The sequence below is a fragment of the Ciconia boyciana genome, chromosome 23 (genome assembly GCF_034638445.1).
Source record: "Ciconia boyciana chromosome 23, ASM3463844v1, whole genome shotgun sequence".
Classification (NCBI taxonomy): domain Eukaryota; kingdom Metazoa; phylum Chordata; class Aves; order Ciconiiformes; family Ciconiidae; genus Ciconia; species Ciconia boyciana.
Genome location: NC_132956.1, coordinates 5,365,138 through 5,384,876, shown reverse-complemented (window position 1 = coordinate 5,384,876; position 19,739 = coordinate 5,365,138). Strand labels below are relative to the sequence as shown.

The 19,739-nt window shown below is 50.6% G+C and overlaps 1 protein-coding gene across 12 annotated transcripts in view; it reads right to left on the bottom strand.

The window, feature by feature from the left end:
- BRPF3 (bromodomain and PHD finger containing 3) overlaps positions 1 to 19,161 on the bottom strand; it is a 31,821-nt gene extending 12,660 nt beyond the window's left edge. For 3 of the 12 annotated variants that reach the window (XR_012046162.1, XR_012046160.1, XM_072886317.1), the window contains exons 1-9: positions 14,155 to 15,813; positions 11,824 to 13,226; positions 10,652 to 10,808; positions 9,042 to 9,173; positions 6,885 to 7,013; positions 6,194 to 6,506; positions 4,795 to 5,061; positions 4,125 to 4,628; positions 1,862 to 1,955 (exon numbers count right to left, since the gene is read on the bottom strand). Coding sequence is in view for 1 of the 12 variants with exons in the window: in XM_072886317.1 (XP_072742418.1) it covers positions 1,862 to 1,955; positions 4,125 to 4,628; positions 4,795 to 5,061; positions 6,194 to 6,506; positions 6,885 to 7,013; positions 9,042 to 9,173; positions 10,652 to 10,808; positions 11,824 to 13,226; positions 14,155 to 14,223 (3,068 nt within the window). In the remaining 11 variants the exon portion in view is untranslated. Of the gene's footprint in view, positions 1 to 1,861; positions 1,956 to 3,856; positions 3,936 to 4,124; positions 4,629 to 4,794; positions 5,062 to 6,193; positions 6,507 to 6,884; positions 7,014 to 9,041; positions 9,174 to 10,651; positions 10,809 to 11,823; positions 13,227 to 14,154; positions 15,816 to 15,843; positions 16,727 to 16,753; positions 17,189 to 18,510 lie in introns of those variants that run through there. The other 9 variants (XR_012046164.1, XR_012046165.1, XR_012046166.1 and 6 more) reach the window with 9 other exon arrangements.
- Between the last annotated feature and the right edge of the window lie 578 nt (positions 19,162 to 19,739).

The window sequence follows — 19,739 nt, the reverse complement described above, 5'->3', positions numbered from 1 at the left end:
GAGACATCAGCTTTTTTTAATTCCTTGTTTTGTGGGTGTCACATAGCTCTAATGTAATTTTTGCTATGTGAATTGCTTGCAATTATTGTAATAAGCACTTACATCGCACTTTTCATCTTCAAAGTACTATATAAACATCAACTAACAAGTACCCACACTCCCCTGTGAATTCAGATTTGTCTCCTTCACTTACAGATGGGGAAACGGAGGCAAAGATGGTGGGGCCATAAGCCCAAGAGAGGGTTTGAAGATGAGTTTCTGGCTCCTGGTCCTGTTCTGAGAGCATCCTCACCCTATGAAGGATTCCTGCATGATTCAAGGGCCCTCATTTAAATGACACTACAACTATGCACGAATCCAGTTCTCTCCTTTTTGTCCTCTTTGATGTGGCTCCTCGCTTTACTATAGTTTATTGCAGTAGTTTCTTGTGAGATCTGCACGGGGGTCATGGTAGTATCTGGCTTACAGAAGAGGCAATGACTGAGCTGAAGATCTGGGCACACAGCCCAGAGAAGAGGGGAGAGATGAAGAGGTGGGTGGGTGCCCCATCTCCGAGAAGAGCTGGAGGTCCTATGCCTCCAAGGGACTCAGCATGTGCTAAGAGAGATAATTTCCTGGGGTGCCACGTGCTTCCCTCAGGCTGCCCAGCACCTGGCTGTTGAGGTGGCATCACTCTGCTACAGGGAAAAGCCCTCACAGCAAAATTGCTCCTCCAAACCCAGGGCCTTGCCCCTTGTCATGGGCACGAAAGCCTTTACAAACAGATTTATAATGGAAACACTAATCAAACCTTAGCTACAACTGCAAAATTATACACCTCTTTTGACAGATAACATTTAGGATCACTCTGCATAGCAGAGCGAAGTTTTCATTTGAAAAAAGCCCCTGGGATTCAACCCTGCTGCAGAATAATTTGTTACGCAGCTAATAGTTTTAAACTGTAGCCTCAGTCCTGAGAATGGGTGTGCATGGGGAGCTTTACGATTTTAAGTGCCCAACTGACATTGCAAGCTTGAGGTCTTACAGGACTGACTGAGCACATGCATTGGGAGGAAGCGTAAAACATCTGAACATATTTCTCTAGCGATGGGTCATCACCCTTAGGGTCATCAAAGACAAGCAGAGGGCAATGGCATGTTCAAGGCACTGAAAATATTACTAAGAATATCAACTAAGAAAGACTTGATTCTGCCTGGTATGATGGTCCTGGACGATCTTAGCCATCAAGGTCAAATGTTCTCAGCCTGCCACTCACAACTCACACAAACATGATTCTGGCTTAATACGGGTTTTACCATGCAGTGAAAGAGCTGTGAAATGACTCGAGTCAGTGTTAGGAGGGCTGGATAGGTAGATTAAGACCAGAAAATGGATATGGTACCCATGTATGCCTACTGCATCGGACCAAAAGATGACAGATGTTTGCTTTAAGTCCGTTCAGTCCTGTCTGAAGTGCCTAGTTCTGCTTTTAAACCTCTGAGAGGAAGAAATCAGCAATTCAGTAGGTGGTAGAAGTTCAGCTTCACCTGCAGTGCTGAACTGGACATTTGAGTTCAGGTTTTTTCTAGCTTTGGCTCTCAAAAACTCCAAGAAGGTATGCATCAGCAGAGAGGCCATGTGTGCATTGAGAAACAGAAGTGTAAAAAAAAATTTGCTTGAAAAATCAAGCACTGCTTTTGGGACCTATAGCTTAAGAGGATGGGATGGAACCTCAGACGCTTTTTGTCTTTTAGGGCCAACACACAGAATAAGTAACAGTTTGGGCTGGGTTTGAAACCTAAAGAAGTGAAATGATAAAACCAGGCAGATTAATCCAGACACAGAAGGTGTTCTGGGGAACAGTTTTGCACGGAGCACTTACCTGCAAGTTTCAAACACCAGTCCACTGCCCAGGCCAGAGCTGCACTCAGAATCAGAGCCGCTCTCTACGTGTTTTGTGAAGCCGTTAGTCACTCCTGCCGAGGAGACAAATGCGAATCAGGCCAAAGAAGCAGCAGCAACACACAGAGATGCTACCAAGACTCAGGTAGGGTCACTGTCCTATGACTACCAGCCACAAAGATGCTGAGTACTTCAACCAGAGATGGAAATTCTGCACCGAGTTCCCCAGACTCAGCTGCAACCAAAAGGTGACTAATAAAAGGTATTTCTACCCCGACACACGAAAAATTAGGCTGTCTCTGAAGAAGCAAGCGCTGGAGAAGTGCCCAGGGATGGTATAGGAGAACTCCATGCTGCATCCAGCTCACTGGCCAAGCCCAGAGGCCAGGAAACAAACCACTTGCTCATCTGGCTTCAAATATCGTTTGGAAAAGACACAGAGGTTTCACGCTGACTGCCAGGGACTTCTCCCTGCCTCACCCCGGGCCTGGCTGCCGGGCTGGTCCCTGCCCATGGGAGCAGGCACATAAAACCACAGCTTATTCGGTTACAGGTTCTTTGCTCTAGGAAAAACTCATTGCTTCAATTTCTGGAAATGATATTTTCCAGTGGACAGAGTAGACAAAGGAAGCAAATTTCCCCTGGGTAGAAGAAGGCTCCCCACCACCTTCCTCTCCGGCCGGTACAAATGTCACTGTAGCCATAAGTGGAATATTTCACTTCTTTGCCCCAGACACTGACAGTGCTGGAAATCTTCCCTTCACTGCCAGGTTTCCTGCTCTGTGCATGGGAGGGATACCTACACAGAGAGCTGGGATCACCTCCGAGTTTAGACAAGATCTCACAACCAGGGACAGGCAGGGGCGGACAGGGAATGACCCCTGAGAGCATTCCCAAGCCCAGAGCAGGCACAAGAAGCCAGATGACCACGGCCTTCCCCCATCCAGGGACCCGTCACGCCCAGGTTCCCCGTGGGCTCATCAAAAGCCCGTCAGCCATACAAAGGGCAAATTCATGCCAAGGCCACTATTGTTTTTGGGAACGGCCACAGGGAGCATATTTCTGGGAAACACCTTGTTCTGACAGTCCCGATCATGCTGACCTGCTCCTGCAGTAACACAGATTTGGCACACCAGACACTACCTCCAGTTAGGAGAAATCAACTGTGCTTGAAACTGGAAGGAGCTGAATCACAAAAGCAGTGCTGCAACTCATAGGAAAAAGCCAGCAGTGCTGCTTCAGCAGAGGAAAAATGTCACTGCCTAGTTATCAGTGATTTTTCCAGCACCCTGCCTTTATTTTCCCTTTTTTAATTTCAGCCTCTCATTCTGACCTGTATCCACTGTGGACAACTCCTCTCTGCTTTAATTCCCGGCAGATGATGACGGTGAGTCCCTCAAACCTTTGGAGAAGCCATTTGTGTTTCCTTTAACCTGTCCCGGTAAGTCAATCCCCACATTCAGTTGCTTTCCTTCCACTCTCCATTTGCTAGCAACCTTCTGACAGCCAAATAACTTTAAGGTAATATTTGAGGTACGGGCTAAGTCAAGCCTTACAGGTGGGAATTGTCCCATGATGGCTGTTAACACAGAATTAAAAATAAATCACATTGCTGTCACTCAGATGTTCCTTTCCACCTTGTGCCTTTCCACATTTCAACTCAGCTGCTTATTCTCATTTGCGGATCTAATTTGAAAAGGAATCTGCTCAGTATTCCCACTAATTTTATTTAAATCCCAGAACTGAGGGTACAGCTGATGTAAAAGTAATGTTTAACATCTCATCTTACATGGGTGCTGTGGTACTGGTCCACTGCACACTTCCAACCGAATGCACCGTTTCTGCAGCAGGGAATTCTCACTTTACAGGAGCCCTGCTGACTGGGAAAGGGAAGAATTACTTGTGACCTCCCTGGGCTTCAACTTGGTACCTTTAAATGTCTAAAATGGAGGTGTCTAGAGCTGAACTAAGTTACCAGAAACTCCATGTAGAGTCAGTGGAGAAGAGAGGTGCAACTCATTACGGATGTGTCTTGTCTGCCTTATTTTAGAAATCTGTGGAAGAGTTGAAGCTTTCATCAGGCACATCTGGTTATGGGGACTATGTTTCCCCCAAGCATAAACTGAGTTTCAGGTGAGTAGTTTGGATGCAGACATCTTTACTCGGTCCCAGGATTCCCACTCCCTCAGCCCCATCTCACAGTTTCCAAGGGTACAGAAGGAAGAGAAATCCCAAGGAATTACCTCTCTGTCCCGCCTGCCTGGGCGACTTCTCTCCATCGCTCTCGCTGCAGGTCCTGCTCTGTGGCCGCTTCCGAGCTTGTCGCTCCCCGTCAGGGCGGGAGGGCGAAAGCTGCCCGCTCTGCCCGTGGTCCTCCCCATTCTCAAGGGAGCAGTCCAGGCCTCTTTGCAGCTTCACCCCATTCTTAGCTTTTTTAAAAAGGACAGATGTCCGTCGGCCCACGCCGCTGAAGGGGGGGCTGGCAGGGGTGTCTGCAGGCGGCAAGGCCAGCCCGTTCAGGCCATTGTCACTGAGCAGGCGCTGAAAGGCTTGGCTCTCCCGCTGCAGCGCCTTCTTGTCGAAGAGTTCCCTGTCCGACATCACCCTCTTCTGCAGCTGATTCAAGGACTTGCTTTCACTGATGGGTTTGAGCATTGGAGGGTCCTGCAGAGAGTCCAGCTCTGAGAGGGAGGGTGCGGGTCCTGTGGGCTCCAGGGTGGGAGGATGCGGGGGCTTGGCATCATCTGCTAAAGGAATAAAGAATCTGCTTGAACATTTTAGAAAGAGTTATTGCCAAAACTACTAACAGCCATTCCCATCTTTCACTAGGGCCACAGACAGGAGAAACGGCAGGTCTTGACTGTTGACGTGCGCTAGGAGAGCTAGAGCTAAAATCCTGCTGCAACCTCTCACCTTTCTCCCCTTCCTCGTCCCCTTCCCTTGGTGTTTTATCCAGCCCCTCTTCCCGCGGCACAGGCTCCCCGTTGGGCATGGTCTTGTTCTGCTGCTGGGCCAGCCTCTGCCGAATGGAGTTGATCTCCCGTCTTAGGAGCCGGATGCGCCGCGTCCGGGCGCCGCTGGACCGCATGGTGCTCACCATGTCTAGCTTCTCCAGCAGCTCCTTCAGCTGGGCCTCCAAGGAGAGGTGAGCCCGGTTCTCTGGGAGGAGGATGTTATCCACTGCATCAAAAGAGAGCGTAACAGTGAAGGGAAGGAGCATGGCTTCTTGAAGAAGGGAACTCCACTCCTGTATTTGGGACCACTGTCAGGCCTCATTCCCACTGCTGCTATGCATGAACCAACTGCTTTAGTTTGGGGATTTAGGAATTGTTAACCTTGGAGCTCGGACTTCCCTCCTTTGGGTAAAGAGCAGCTGATTTAACTTGCACTGCTCTCCAGTTCCCATTACTGTCCCAGGGGCAACAGCAAAAGAACATGTGTCTGCACCCACACAAGACAGCTTACAGTCCAGGTCCTTGGCAGAAACCTATTTTGTTGCCAGATTAAATGACAAAATCAGACCACAAACAGAACTGGCCAAAACATAACATGTTTGCCATTCCTCTGGCTCCGCTGAAGGGCTGGCATCCACTGGAGCAGGGCAGACAGCTGAGGGCTGTGCTATCGTGCACCAACACAAATTTCATAACAGACTGTCCGTCTGCGTCCAAGAGGGCTGCAACATTTAGGAAACGGACTGCAGACTGCAAGCTCTGCGTGCTGGATGGCAGCAGTGTTCTGTACTAAGTTTAGCCAAGTTATTCAACCAATGCTTTGGAGCTGCATCTCAAGACAGCTATGGGAATGGATGTGGTCATGTTGTGAATGGAAAGCCTCAGCTAGAAGAACTGCTTGAGTTCCAGCACCTTAACCCCACACCACCCCCTCCCAGCTCTCCGTGCTCCATCTAACCCAGTTGCTCTATACCTTGCCAATTTACAATGAAATATATGAGCTCTCCTCAGAGCAAAAAATCCTAGATCCACCTTTGTATTGCTCTTTAAAATACCAAGTTTATACTACAGCCATGGCACAAATCAAACAGCATGGGCAGTCACGAGGCTCTTCTGAGGCAGACATGCACTAGGAGAGCTGGAGCTAAGCTGCACCTAGCTCTGAGTGTCCGGCTCACCTGAAATCCTGCTCTTTGGGGCTATGAAGGAGTTAGATATATGCTTAAATAAATAGATGGATAGGAGCATTCTCGTATGCTGAGTGACGGCTATGATTTTCACCTAGGCTGAGTGACACACTCAGAACAAAGAACACAGTTAGGATCTACCTGAAAAAATAAAGGTTAATAAACACTCACCATCCTCCCAAGAAAAGCGGTAAAAGTCCTCGGTCTTGGGTGACTCGGGCAGGTGAATCCCCACATCAGTGTCAAAGCCGATGTTTTCAGCCTGCCGCCGTGCATGACGCAATATCGCTCCTCCGAGGTCTCTGAGCCGGACAGCTGCTCGGTGGAAAATCGTGTCTTTAGCATTATACCTCATGCAGTTGGTAACTATAAGGTTAAAGTCTTCCTCAAACTCATCCAATGTTCGGTACAGGTGGGACTCCAGCTTCCGCCTCATGGTGGAAAAATCCATTGGGTTGGAAATGAATTCCAGGTAATCTGGAACCTAAACATATAAAACCTGTACAATTACAAAAACCATTTACTAGCCAACTAGAGCGCATCCATCATAAGCACTCTTAATGCCCTTTCCACCGGCAAGGGGCAGCGCCAGCAGTTCATTTCTGTGTCACCCAGTCAAGGCAGACACATCCTGGCTCTGCAAAACATTACTTGTCTGAGACGTGCTGAAGCTTCCAGAAAACAATACCCTTTTTTGGCCTGGAAGGATACCCACATTGTGAGTCCTCTTTGAGATATTCTTTAGTCCACCAGCAGCTTGGGACAAGGTGGTTTGTGCTTCCAGGGTTATGACAGCATATGAGCTTCTGCCCAGCAATACCTCATCTACCACCCGTTAGACACCTCTAGGAAAGAGACTTGCCTCGTTCAGGTTAACAGGCTCTGCAAAGATCTGGGCAGCATCCTTCTCCTGCAGCAGGTCCAGTGTTGTGCGCAGAAGTACATTGAAAGGGGTCAGCTGTAGCTCCATAGCAGCCTGCTGAACCTTGACCTGGGAACGGGAAAACAGCGATGAGCACAGTTATTGAGGACAGGATATATGAGTGGTGTCTCCCTCCGGTTTCTCCTGAATCATCAACCCAGCTCTACTCAGTGGTGGAAACCTCAGGTCACCATACCACTAGCCTGGTAGACTCATTGCTGAAGAATTTGTGGCAAACACCCTGTCCCCTCCACGTGCAGGATGCACATTAGCAGACAGCACTTTGCAGAGTCTAACTGCACAATCCAATCCTTTTGTATGGGGAACTCCTGTTTATCCAATCTCATAAACCCAAAACAAGAGAAAACCTCATAAAGTTAAAAGATAATACAACTAAAAATGAAAACAGGAAAAAGCTCTTCATGCCTGGTAAATTATCCTGTAGAACTCCCTGCCTCAAGATATTATTATGCCAATTAGCAACATTATACAAAAGTTAAAAGTATGTAGGCGTTTACATGAACAACAACATCCATAATTAGACTAGAGAGCATAAACAAAGTTTAAGATATAAGCTCTTACACTTCAAGGCAGAAGCCAAACAACAACAGTGGTTAGAGGTCTGCAAATTCCTAATACAGTTTCTTACATCCTTTCTGAAGTCTCAAATACTGTTTGATTTCAAGCAAACAAGTTGTAGCATCAGTTTGATCTCTTACACTGAAACTCTATTCAAAGGAGACTGGAACAGGATAGAAGTATTTATTTCTCCTTTAACGTTTTAATTTCTTTGATCTTATAATTCCTCATTATGTCATTAAATCAACCGCTTCAGTAGCAAGGAAAGCAAGTCTGTTTACATAAAGCAAACTGTATTTGATGTACTCAGCAACAAGACAGCATCAAGAAGAGAATGAATGAAGACGGATATAAAGACCACACTCTTCCCCCAACACAGGAAAGAATCCGAACAAAGACTGAGGACTCTGGAGCTTCCTTCTCCACTCAGCTAAAACCTGGGCTGGGATAGAGCTCCAACTAGATACCCTTATCCTTTTATAAAGCACACCACAGTTTTAACAAGCTTTTATGGATTTAGCCAACTGTGACAGGGATATATCAAGATATCAAAAGCAAATAAAGCCCAAGAGTGATTTTTTTTTTTGATCCTCCTACTTAAAATATGTCCACACAGCAAGCAGGACTGAGCCACTACTGTAAATCAGGGACAACGTAGCAAATGAACCAGTGCTGGCATCAAAAAGACTCCAGAAAAGCTGTGGGAAGTTTCTGGCCACAAAAAAATAGCTTGCAGAGGGGCTGTGATCACAGAGGATGCTGCTTTCCCTCTGCCTGGCTCCCTGCAGACAGCCTGAGTGCCCAGCAGCAGTCAGAGCACCCAGGCAAGGCCTGAGGCCACATGTGCAGGCTCACCCTGCGCAGGGAGAGTCTTTCATGAAGCCGTCCTTGAAGATACTCATGCCAGAGAGCCCAGCTGTGGCTGCACCATCCAACCAGGTATGGCAAGCAAAGACCCTCAACAGGCAAAGCTGGCAAGCATGGGAAGTAACAGTGCAACTTTGGAGAATTGCACACAGATCAAAGAGGAAATCAGTAAATGGTCTCCATCTTAAAACTGTGTCTTCTCAAAAATGTACCTAGACGGCAAAACACAGGAACTTTTAGCTTTCGAAATGCACAGCAGAATTGTGATTTAGACCTCTTCTCCAGAGTAGGTGTTACCAAACTCCTGAAATAAACATTAAAGGAGATCAAACTTCTACTCTGCAAAACACCTGGTCCATGCCCAGAAATAGAGGTGCCGTAGGTCAGGAATTAAACCCACCGTTAGTTATGCAAATACATTTTCCCAGCACTCTGCAGCCCAGCACCAGTTCTGAGGGCAGAGGCTGAGCAGTGCGAGCCTGTGACTGACACAGGGAGAGATGGCTGCTCTGCACATCCAGAAGTCAGACTCTATGAAAAGAGGAAAAGGCTCAAGAAAAACTGTCGTGTTCCTCCTCTGCCTCCTGCAGCACAAGGTGCTTGCACGGGACCGAAGCTAAGTGCAGCAACTTGACAGCCAAAACTACCCACCTGCTCCCGTTTGAGTTTTTCCCTCTTACGGATCAGCTCGATGAGCAGCCGTGCCCGCTCCAAGTCATGCCGCAGTTTTTGCCAGTACTTCAGCTCCTCTTTCACTGCACTGGTCTTCTCATCCTGCTCCTTCTGTAAGACAGAACAGTAGGGTGAGATGAAAAACGTGACTGGCTTCCTGCATTTCCTCCTATTTCTAGGTGTCCCCTGTGAATTGCTCACATAGTCTTCCTCCTATCTACTTGTCTCTTGTTCAGACTATGTTCCCTCCTTCCTACAGCATTTAGCTGTCTAACAAACACAACACCAGCTTTTCTGGATTTCATGTTATCTGTGAAGTTAGGCCTAAATCATCCTGTAGCTACACTCTGGGAACACGCTTCAGTGCATGCTCATGTATGTCCTCTCTGCTTATATCCAAGTTCATTACAGAGGCTGGAAATTCTTTCCGTTGGCTGCTGTGCATCGAAGAGGCAGCCCAAAGCGTTTCCAGTATAAAGGCAAGGCGAGCAAAAGCATGGGAGAAAAGAGCTATTATTATCCTCTCTGTAACCAATAAGAAATAGAGCCACGGAAGAGATTCTCCAAAACACAAAGGAACAGCCAACGCTGGGAGATGAGCTCACACCTTCCAAGACACTGTTCAGTGGCTTCGCAACGCAATCATCCTCCCTCTCCTACATCTGTAGCAGTTCAAATGGTTTTGAGGATATAGCTGAAGTGCATATACTTTTGCATGATTGCCAAGAGAGGACAATTGCTTCACAAGATCTTGATGGTTTATATTTATAGGACATTTGTTTTTAAGGACTTACTTACAGTAAATTGCCAACTTAATACACCAAGGAAATGCTGTGCTTCCCCAAGTTCCAGACTGATGAGTGGGAAATGTTTTCCTTATTAATCACTCAGAGCAGTCTTCATACAAACCAAAAGCCTATAAATTCCTCCAGCTATAGTAAAAATATACGTGCACAATGTGCACAATGCCTACTGACAGGCTATGTTAGAGGGTAGAGTCTGACTGCTTCATTACTTCACCAACTACCTCTTGTGCCAAACGCAGTGCTGTTTAATAGCATCGAGATCAAGTGACTCTGGATGCCAGCTCAGAGGAGGAAGCAAAGGAGTCCAGAGCTGATGATTATGTCTAAACTTCCATATGAATGTCCATGGGAGGGTCAGAAATTGAAGCTGCAGGAAGAATGACCCAAACTGGAATTTGGCCAAGACTCTGGAGCTAACACCCATTTTCTTGAGGAGGGGATCTTTAATCACTTGTGAGGAACGCAGTTTCATGATTCATCTAAGCGATCAGTCCACCAAGGGCCCATCACACCCTTGCACAATCCTGGATCTCCTGACTCGGGGGAAAAACTCTTACCTGCTGGCTCATCAACACCAATTCTAGTGGCATGATGGATATCCCACTGATACACTAGCTCAGCTCTTCAGGCATGAGCATACCAAGAGGAGACCAAAAGAGACTTAAATCAGGTCACCCTCTGATCCTTTCACTCTCACTCCCCTTCCCAGCCATGCATCAAGTGCATCTCCCCCAGAACGCAAGCTCTCCGTCCTGCTGTGCGGGTTCAGCCAGGGACCAGTACCTGCTCCGCGTTCCTCTGGGACTGGAGGTGCGAGTGCAGGCGCCGGATCAGGGGAACTCCGTTCCTCGCCTGCCGCTTCAGCAGCCAGTAGTTGTGGAGCCTCTGCATGAACTGGTTCTTCCTCTGGAGGGAGAGGCCGCTGCAGATTTTGTTCAGCCTAAAGGAAGCAAAGAGGTGTCATGGAGCCAGCTGCAAAGCAATCGTGACTCTGCAGACCCTGGTGATACCATCAGGTTTCCCAACGAAGCTTTGTGGTGTCGTGTCACGCTCTGAACTACGCACGCAACCGGTACAATCTGGGATCTCCCCAGTGCAAAGACATATGCGCCTACTTTTCACAATATATCCCTATTTCAGTAGCAGCTGGAGGTTCTCACCAAGCACTTGCCACAGCACGGTCAAAGTACGCAATCACCAATTCAGCTCCCAGCCTTAATTTCAAAACTACTTTCAGTGTCAAGAACTTTCCTGGGAGGTCATTTAAGTCTGACATTATTAAGCTGAAGTCTGGGAAACTAACATGACAGGAGTCCAAGAATAAGGCAGCACCTATTTTAACCTTTTCGAACCTTTCGTTAGATTATACGTGGTGCCTTATCAGCAGTTTTCCAAAGCTTATGTGTCAAAATACCAGCAACACATCACCGCACTTCCTCAGGCACCAAACGAAAATTCAGCACTACCTAGTTCTGCATGACAGAGAGCTGGGAGGAAAAAAATACACAGCCAAATTCAAAGCTGCTTGCAACACTGACAGGTTTGACATGCTCTGTAATAAAAGGAGGAATTAAGAAACTATGAAATGAGGAGATTAAAAAAAAATTTAATAGCAGGATGACCCCTATCTGCCTGCCAATTTGAAGTATTTTAAAAACACCTTCACAACGATCTCTGTGAATCTGGATGCTCGATGGGTGTTTGCTGTTAGGGACCACCACAGATTCTGCGTTACACGACAGTTTGGGACAGCTGCTCAGCAAATCAGGGAAACCACAGCGTGCCAGTGACACTCACATGGAAGAACACTGGTCAGGATGATTCTGCAGAGCATGCTTTGAACATGGTTATTGCTAGGTCTTGAATGGGGGGGACAAGGAGAGGGATTGAGCCCTCAGAACAGACCCCGTCCAGTTCCAGCTGTCCAGCTCCTTCCCTAAACCTGCAACACTCACCTGTAAGAGGGGATTTGTGTGACTGTCATCATGGGCACAGACGAACGCCCGTTGGCCACATCACCAGCCTCCTTTTTGATCTTCTGCTTCAATTTCACTTGGTTCTTTTTCAGAGACCCTTTGGGAGGGACAGAATTGGCTTCCTCCTCTCCCTCCTCCTTCACAGTGTCCTCCTGCCCCTCACCACTAGCAGCTGGAGACCCTTTTTTCACCATCCCAGGTGGGGAATGACTCTCACAATATGCAGTCTTGCGCACGGTGAATGTCGTGCCATTGATGCTGGTCTCCCTCATGGGTTCGATCTTCATGAAGAGACCAGCCCGCTGGGCACAGGTGACGTGGAAGGCAGTGTAACAGTTCACCTTGTGGCATTGGATAGCAGCTCCCATGCCCTTCTGCTTGCAGATATAGCATGTGAGCTTCCACCGAGCCGGGGGGATGTTATTTATCCCTTCAATGGGCTCCAGGAACACAGTGTTTGCAAAGCAGACCTCTGGGATCCAGATGGCACAAACCACGTGAGCCCAGCGGCCGTCGCTGGTCTGCTTGAAGGCTCCACCTTTGTTCGGGCAAAGGACACAATCCACAGGGCGAGAAGGGGACTGTAAGCAGCAGCGGCAAAGCCACTGCCCCTCGGGGATATAGGGCACGCCGTAACACTCCTGGTGCACAGCCAGATTGCAGATATCACAGAACAGAATGACATTGCTGTTGTGACACTCATCATCCATGCAGACGCAGCAGAAGGCATCCTCATCAATGAGGGACTGCTGAGCCCCATTGTTCCGGCTCTCAAGGTACGACTCCTTTTCCAACCGGTCCACCAGCAGCTCAAAAGTGTCAGCAGAAACTGTCCCATAACCATCATCCCTTCTCTTCTCGTTGACCATTTCCAGCCATGCCAGATCCTCCTCATCCATGTCATACTCCACCTCTACATCGAGGTCCTCAGGAGGCTTTTCAATGTACCGGTAGTAGGCAGCAGGGAGAGGAGGGGCATCTGGCTGGCTGAAGGAGTCCACCACACGGAAGTTGGGCTGGGGTAAGTGTAAAGACTTCCCTGGTGCATGTTTGGAGCAGGACTCCTTCTTCTTGCCTTTGGAAGGTGTTTTCTTAGATTTGGAAGGGAAAAGGGGCTGCTCGCTGTTTTCCTTGTTGCTGTTGCACTCTGTGATGTCCTGGGCAGTCAGCTCGTCCTCCGTGATGATTTTTAAGGGATCATAGATGCTGATGCGATGAAGCCGCCCATCAATGTCTACCTCGACGATCCGCTGGGCCTGAGCGTACGTCAGTGTCTCCCGGGTCGGTGAGCACTTGAGGCTGTAGGGCGAGGGAGAACGCCTCCCCTCCAAGTTCTGCCGGGACCTCCTCCGAGGCTTCCTCATCGCTGCGGTCCAGAGACCCTGTAACAAAACAGTACAGAGGACAGCGTAAGCAAAGGAGACAAGCAAGGAGCAGCGCAGATTCAAAAACTCACTGAGCATTGCAACAGAGCAACATCTCTACTAAAGACCCCAGCAATTCCAGGCTTGCTGAGGCCTCTTCACATTCTTACATACAAGCAGGTAATGGATATATCAACCATTTCTTGCAGTGTGTATCACAGCAACGCACAGCACCCTCCAAAGTTCTCTATTTGCATGCCAGGAGACATATATACCCCCATACCACCAGATGAGAACAGCTCAAATTAATTTTACAGCATTTTGTGCATTCAGCTCAGCAAATCATTCAGATGCCCCAAAATTCACACAGCACTTATCACATCTGCTTGCACCATTCACATACTAAGTTCACACAAGCCAAGGAGTCCTTCTCTGTTTTTTTGCCTGTGGCTTTTCTTTTATATCCCCAATAGCACACAAAATGTGCTGGATGTTTTCCAGACGGAAAGGAAAGCACTGTTCCTGCCCTGTGAAAGCAGTTCCCAATTTTTTTTGTCACTGAGCTCCATATGAGAAAACTAGCAGTGCTCCCTCAGTCCAGGAGGGAGCTCCTCCAAGTTTCCCACCTCAGGGCTGCCACCACCACTTCTTCCTTTCCCACACCGCGGATGCAAAATGTCCTGTAATGAAAAATCATCCTCCAGCTTTGCTTTCCCTTCCCTCGCAGACGTAGCTGTTCCTTACACCACTCTCCAGACAGTGTGCATGGAATGGACCATGTCCTTCCCAACATGCAAAACTGGGTCACAAAAGCCCAAACAGAACCAGAGGATGAACTGAGCAACATAGCGGGTGCTAGATGTGCATCCCTTCTGCTCCTCGGTGGGATCTGTGAGGAAGTGAAGGGGAATGGGCATGGGAATGAGCAGCATGGATCCAGACTTACTAGTTTTGGCTCAGCCTTAGCCCCTCTGGAGCCACAATCTGTGCTCAGGCACCCGAGCCGGTTCTGCATGGAGAGTCCATGGGGATACGAGCAGGAAAGCAGCAAGACAGCTTCTGGACTGCACCAGGAACTGTGCAACCGTATTTGCTCAGAGCCTTAACGAAAAGCCCAAGCCAGCTCTGCCCTCACAAACTGCTAATCAGCAACCCAGATAATTATTTGAGAGTCGGCTCCTGACATTAAGGAGGTGCCCATCCAGGGGGAGCGGAGCAGAAGACTGGAGCGGGCGAGATGATCTGGGGGAGGATGGAGATGCGGCAGCAGGAGCCTGGCGATCTGAGGGCAAAGGAAGGAGGCAGCAAAGAGGGAAAGCGGAGAGGAAGCCAAGTGAGTAATGCAAGCGAGAAGGGCAGTGTCAGGGATGGGAACGTGCGTTATGGGAAGAAAGGGGCTGGGGCTGAAACAAGACGGAGAAGAGACAAAGAAAAGCAAATGTAAAATCTCCCCAAGAAGATAAGTCAGCCCAGAGCTTATCTGTTCCTACGCAGAGGCCTGAACCAGCACCTCACCCTTATTTAGAGCGATCCACACATTCCGCCCCTTTCTGTGGGACCTGCAGACAAGAAAACACACTACAAACCCATAATTTGTACTTAGCCGTTGCATTATTTCTGTGCTGTGAAGGATATAGCTCCACAAACCCTCCATCATGTGAGTCAGAGCAAGCAGCACCTCGCAGGACCAGGACCTACAAGAATTCCCAAGCTTATTCCAGAAAGATGTAAAAAATTCCAGGAGTGACACATTTCTCTTGAAAGTCCTGACTCTGTGAACCGTGAGACGAAGCCATGATACAGCATGTGTCCTAAGAAACAAACAGGCTTTGGGAAAAGTTTCCAAACTCTCCTTTGCATCCACAGAAATAAGCTGCAGGTGCCAGTTTCAGTCCACACACCCACGATGACAGAGCCTGTAGGCACAATTTAATTTCAGATGACAATTTCCACCTGCAAATATAGGTACCACGAATTTCAGGACCTTTGCCTTAAAACTCTAATCAGCCACTTGATCAGCAGACTGCAGACACCCAACTGCACTTGTCCCAGCCGAGCTCCAACAGCTTCAATCAGTAGGAAAAAAGAATTTTAAAATAAGGGTATAAAGGCAACTTGATCATCAAATGAAATAAACCAGAAAATCCCACTGACAAACAGCTCTCTTACAATTCAGGCAGGTTATGAGCAAAGAAGATACTGGAGGCAAAAAGATATATGAGCAAAGAGATATTGGAGGATAAAGTAATTGGCATGAGCTGACCACACTCATATTTAATATTGTGTTCAGGAAAAAACAAGGCATTAGCCGATTGCTGGGAGTGCCGAGGGACAAGCAAATTTCAGCGAAACAAGCACCTCCAGGAAGGGTTATTTTACCTGTTGATAGGGAAAAAACAAGGGTATGGTGTTCCCGTTGCTTTAGTGAAACAATCAGTGTATTGTCTAGAGAAATTACCCAAAGTGGGCTTTCCACCACAGCAACTGACTGCCATAAAACAACCCATTTGTAAAACACGCAATTACTTAGCACTACACAGAAGGATCTAAAATGGCACAGAAGTTGCTGCCAGCGAGAGCTGAGTGCCTGGGATAAGACATGCACCTGGATATTAGGAGACACACAGCTACCCACCTCCAAAATACCTTGAAAGCAGCAATGAAATGAACTCAGACACACTGAGCTGAACACTGTGACCTTGTCTGCAACACAGAAACTTCTAAGCAGCAATCTAGGAATGTTTTGATCTTCTTGGCACACTTGAAAACACCTCCCAGCCACGGATAAAAAAGAATCCCTCTGCAAACAGCACCCGTGCACGCTGAAATGCTAAACAGACTTGACTTCAGCGGGGTTAAATGCTATTTCAGCCCACGCTGATTCTGTCCCACCACGGACAAAGGTTGCTGATGCGAAAGCAGAAAGTTCAAACAGTCGTCCTCTCGCTGTCGCCACAGTGTGCTCAAGGCTTTCCAAAAACCTCCCGTCATCCATTTCCGCTGGGTATTGCACCAGGAGCAGGGGGTAAGGTTCCTAGAGAGCACAACTGAGCAAACAACATGGCTACAACACACAAAGCCACCGGAGATGAACTTATTTCTACCCCAGGAGTTCGCTCAGGAATGGTTCAATTCTCCCGAGCAGCAGCTTTCACACCTGTGGGCCAGAGATGCCTGGGGGGCTGCAAAAGGTGACTAAGAAGAACAAGCCCATCATCAGGAGACTTAAATTTACCACAAAGGGGTTGAAAGCTCCACTGCAAAAAACTGGAGAGATCCACGTACTAAACAATATCACAATACAGGTCCCTATTGTACACGCAGCCTTAAAAAATCCAGCACAAGTGGATTCTCTAAAGGAAGGGCTAAATGTTGTCGTGATGTACAGCCATGCAATACTGCGTTGGCCCATTTCTGAGGGGCAGAGGCACCGAAGAAGATCTCAGTCTCCTTCCCACCCCTCCTTCCCACCGCAGTCCTTCTTTCCAGCCTTCCCACGCTGACAACCACAGATATTCTTTCCAGCACCAGGTTTCTTTGCTAACCTGCAGAGGACACAAGGCTGGAGCTCAAGGCAGTGCTGCTGGCGGAGTTTCCCGGCCCTTTCCAGCATGGCTTGGGGATCCCAGTGAAGAGCTAGGTCCCTCGATGATGAAGACCTTCAGTGATTTGCAGCAAGGAGAAGGCCACCCGGACCTCGGCAGGCAGCAGTAGATGGGAACAAGGTGGCTCTCGTTCCATGCTGGTGCACCGTTGACTACCAGCAGTGGCTACGGCTCATACAGCCCTAAAAAGTTTGAGGTCCAGCGTTACCAGAGACTGCCTCTCTCTGGGGCACAAAGTCAAACATGAGGTCTGGAGACGTTGACTCCTTGTCGCTGTCCCACGCTGGCAGCCATGCAGCTCCGGGCAGGCACTTGTTGCTGTTCGCTGGGATTTAAAACCCGTTCCTGCGCAGTGGGGAACAGACACCTACAAAGCTATTTAAGAAACGCATCCATAAAATAAAGGCAATGGATGCCAGAGGAAACAGCCTGGAACAGGCGCAGCCTCCTTTCCACTTTTCTTTCACCAACCAAAATGCCGGGCAGAACTCCTGCCGCCCTCGGCGATGTCCCTCCATGTTCCCACCATATCCATGCTTGCCATGGGCCCATATTCCCCCCACGCGCCTGCCGAGGGTTTACACTCCTCCTGCCCACGCTGATGCCTACAACGAAGTGTGTCAGTGCTCAGCAGAAGTCGCGGAGAGCTGCTGACTCAGAGCCTGCCCCAGCACACGCAGAGATCTTTATCGACCCCCTGATATTTCTGTAACAAAGTTGAGCTGATGGGAGATGCACCAGGCTGCAGAAGGGGACCTCCCTCTGGAGCGGGGAGAGTGCAAGATGTTATGTTGGGCTGCAGATGAAGTTTAAGGTAAAGTCTGGGCTCAGCCACAGATGGTGCGTGCCACGAGCTGTGTCTGACCTCAGCAGCAGCGTTCTGAGGGAACTGCGACATGCCATGAGCTGCATCTGGCCTCAGCAGCGTTCTGAGGGAACCATGACATGCCATGAGCTGGGTCAGGTGCCGGCTGAGAGCTCCTCTCAGGAGCTCCCCTGTGCAGCGAGGGCCGCGGGATCCCTGCAGGGAACCCCAGCAGCACCCAGTGATCTGGGTCAAACACAGCAGGGACCCGGACAAAAACAAAGCCGCCCCCGGGTGAGGAGAAGGCGCGGCGGGTGCGTGCGATGAGCTACGCCGGTCCTCAGCACCGGGCCAGGCGCCGGCGGCCCACCGCCCCCGGGGAGCGAAAAAAGTCCCTAAGGAGAGCGGGAGCAGGGCCGGGGCGGGCGAGAGAGAGCGCAGGCGGCGCCAGAAGGCTGTTGGCTGTTGCCGCCGTCCATCCCAGCTCCAGCACCAATAGCAAAGCAAGGCGCTGCGGGTCTAAAGGGGGGTGCGCTCGGCCCCGCCTGGGCCAATAGCGTGGGAGAAGGTGGGCGGGGCCCCCACGGGCGCCGCGAAGAGGGGGCGCCAAGATGGCGACAAGGGGGGGGCCCGGCTGACACGGCGCTGCCCGTTCTCCCTCCCCAGGCGCTCGCCGCCGCCGCCCCTTCCTCGGCGAGGGGCCGCGGGCCGCTCCCGCCGCGCGGGGACCGAGCGGGAACGCGGGGGGAGGCCCACAGGCTGCGGCGCACCGGCCTCCCCCGGCTCCTTCCCGCCCGCCCGGTCACCTTCCCGCGACCCCGGCGCGGGGGTGTGTGAGGGAGGAGAGACCCCCTGAGGGAAGGGTGTCGCGGCCTCCCGCGCAGCGCTTTACCTGGCCGCCTCAGCGCGCCGCCGCCGCGGCGGTCTCCACCGTTGCCGCCGCCTCCTTTTTGGGGATTTTTTTTTGTTTTCTTGTTTTCTTTTTTTTTTTTCCTTTTTTTTTTTTTTTTTTTTAAATCCTCTCTTTCCGCCTCCCCCTCCCCTCCCCCCTGGGGCGGACGGGCTCACCCAGCCGGCGGCGGGAGGGGAGGGCACAAGATGTCGGCTCCGTCCGCTCCGGCTACCGCCGCCTCCTCAGCGCCGCCTCCTCATGCTGCTGCCGCCGCTGCTCCCGCCGCTGCCGCTCCGGCCCCGGTGCCGCTTCGCCCCCCACCACCCTCACCTCCCCCCCGCTCCCTCCCCCCCGGGACCCCGCTCGCTCCAGCGCCCCCGCCGCTCCCGGTGCTGTGTGGAGGCGAAGAGGGGGAGCAGGGGACACACGCACAAGATGGAGGCGGCGGTGGCGGCGGCGGCAGCAGCGTAGCCCGGCCGAGCGGCGAGGAAAGGCGGCAGCCAGCGGGCAGGCGGGGGAGGGGGCTGCCGCGCTTCGCTCCCCCCCGCGGGCAGGGACCGCCCGCCCCTCCCCGGTCCCTTCCCACCCCCGGGCCGCTCGGAGCGGGAGGCCTCCGGGGGCTGCGGGGTGACGGGAGGGAGGGGGGTGTCCCTCCGCGCTGGCCTCATGGCTGGGGGGCGGGGGCCGCTGCCGCCCGCCCCCCCCACCTCCGTGCCCGGCGAGGCGGAGAGGAGCGGCTGTCCGCGGAGCCGCGGCCTCCCGGCCCTCGCTTCTGGCTCCGGGCGGCCGGAGGGGGTCTGTCCCCCCCCTCTTCCTCGGGCCGGGGGCTCGGGTACAGGCGTGGGGGTCCCTTCCTAGGCCGGTGCCTTGTCCCCGGGAGCCCCCAGGCCACTGGAGAGGGGCAGCTTGGATTTTTGCCCCAGGCTCATTGGGGTGCCTTCATCCTGCACCTGCTTTTTTGCAGGAGGCATGGGGTCCCCCAAAATGTGCAGGCGCATTGCCAGGTGACAGAGTGCGACCCAGCTGCACCCCTAGAGAGCCTGTAGCCTTGTCTCTGCCACCGTTAGCCCAAACAAACAACATCAAACAAACAGTGGGAATAATAAGAGCCTGTATTTATTTTCTAGTGTGATACTTCAGGTCCAGATGGCCTCCTAACGTGTGGAGGTGTGACAGGGTGGAAGGACAGCAAGAGATGGACCGAGAGGAATGAGCAAGCAAGAAGTTAT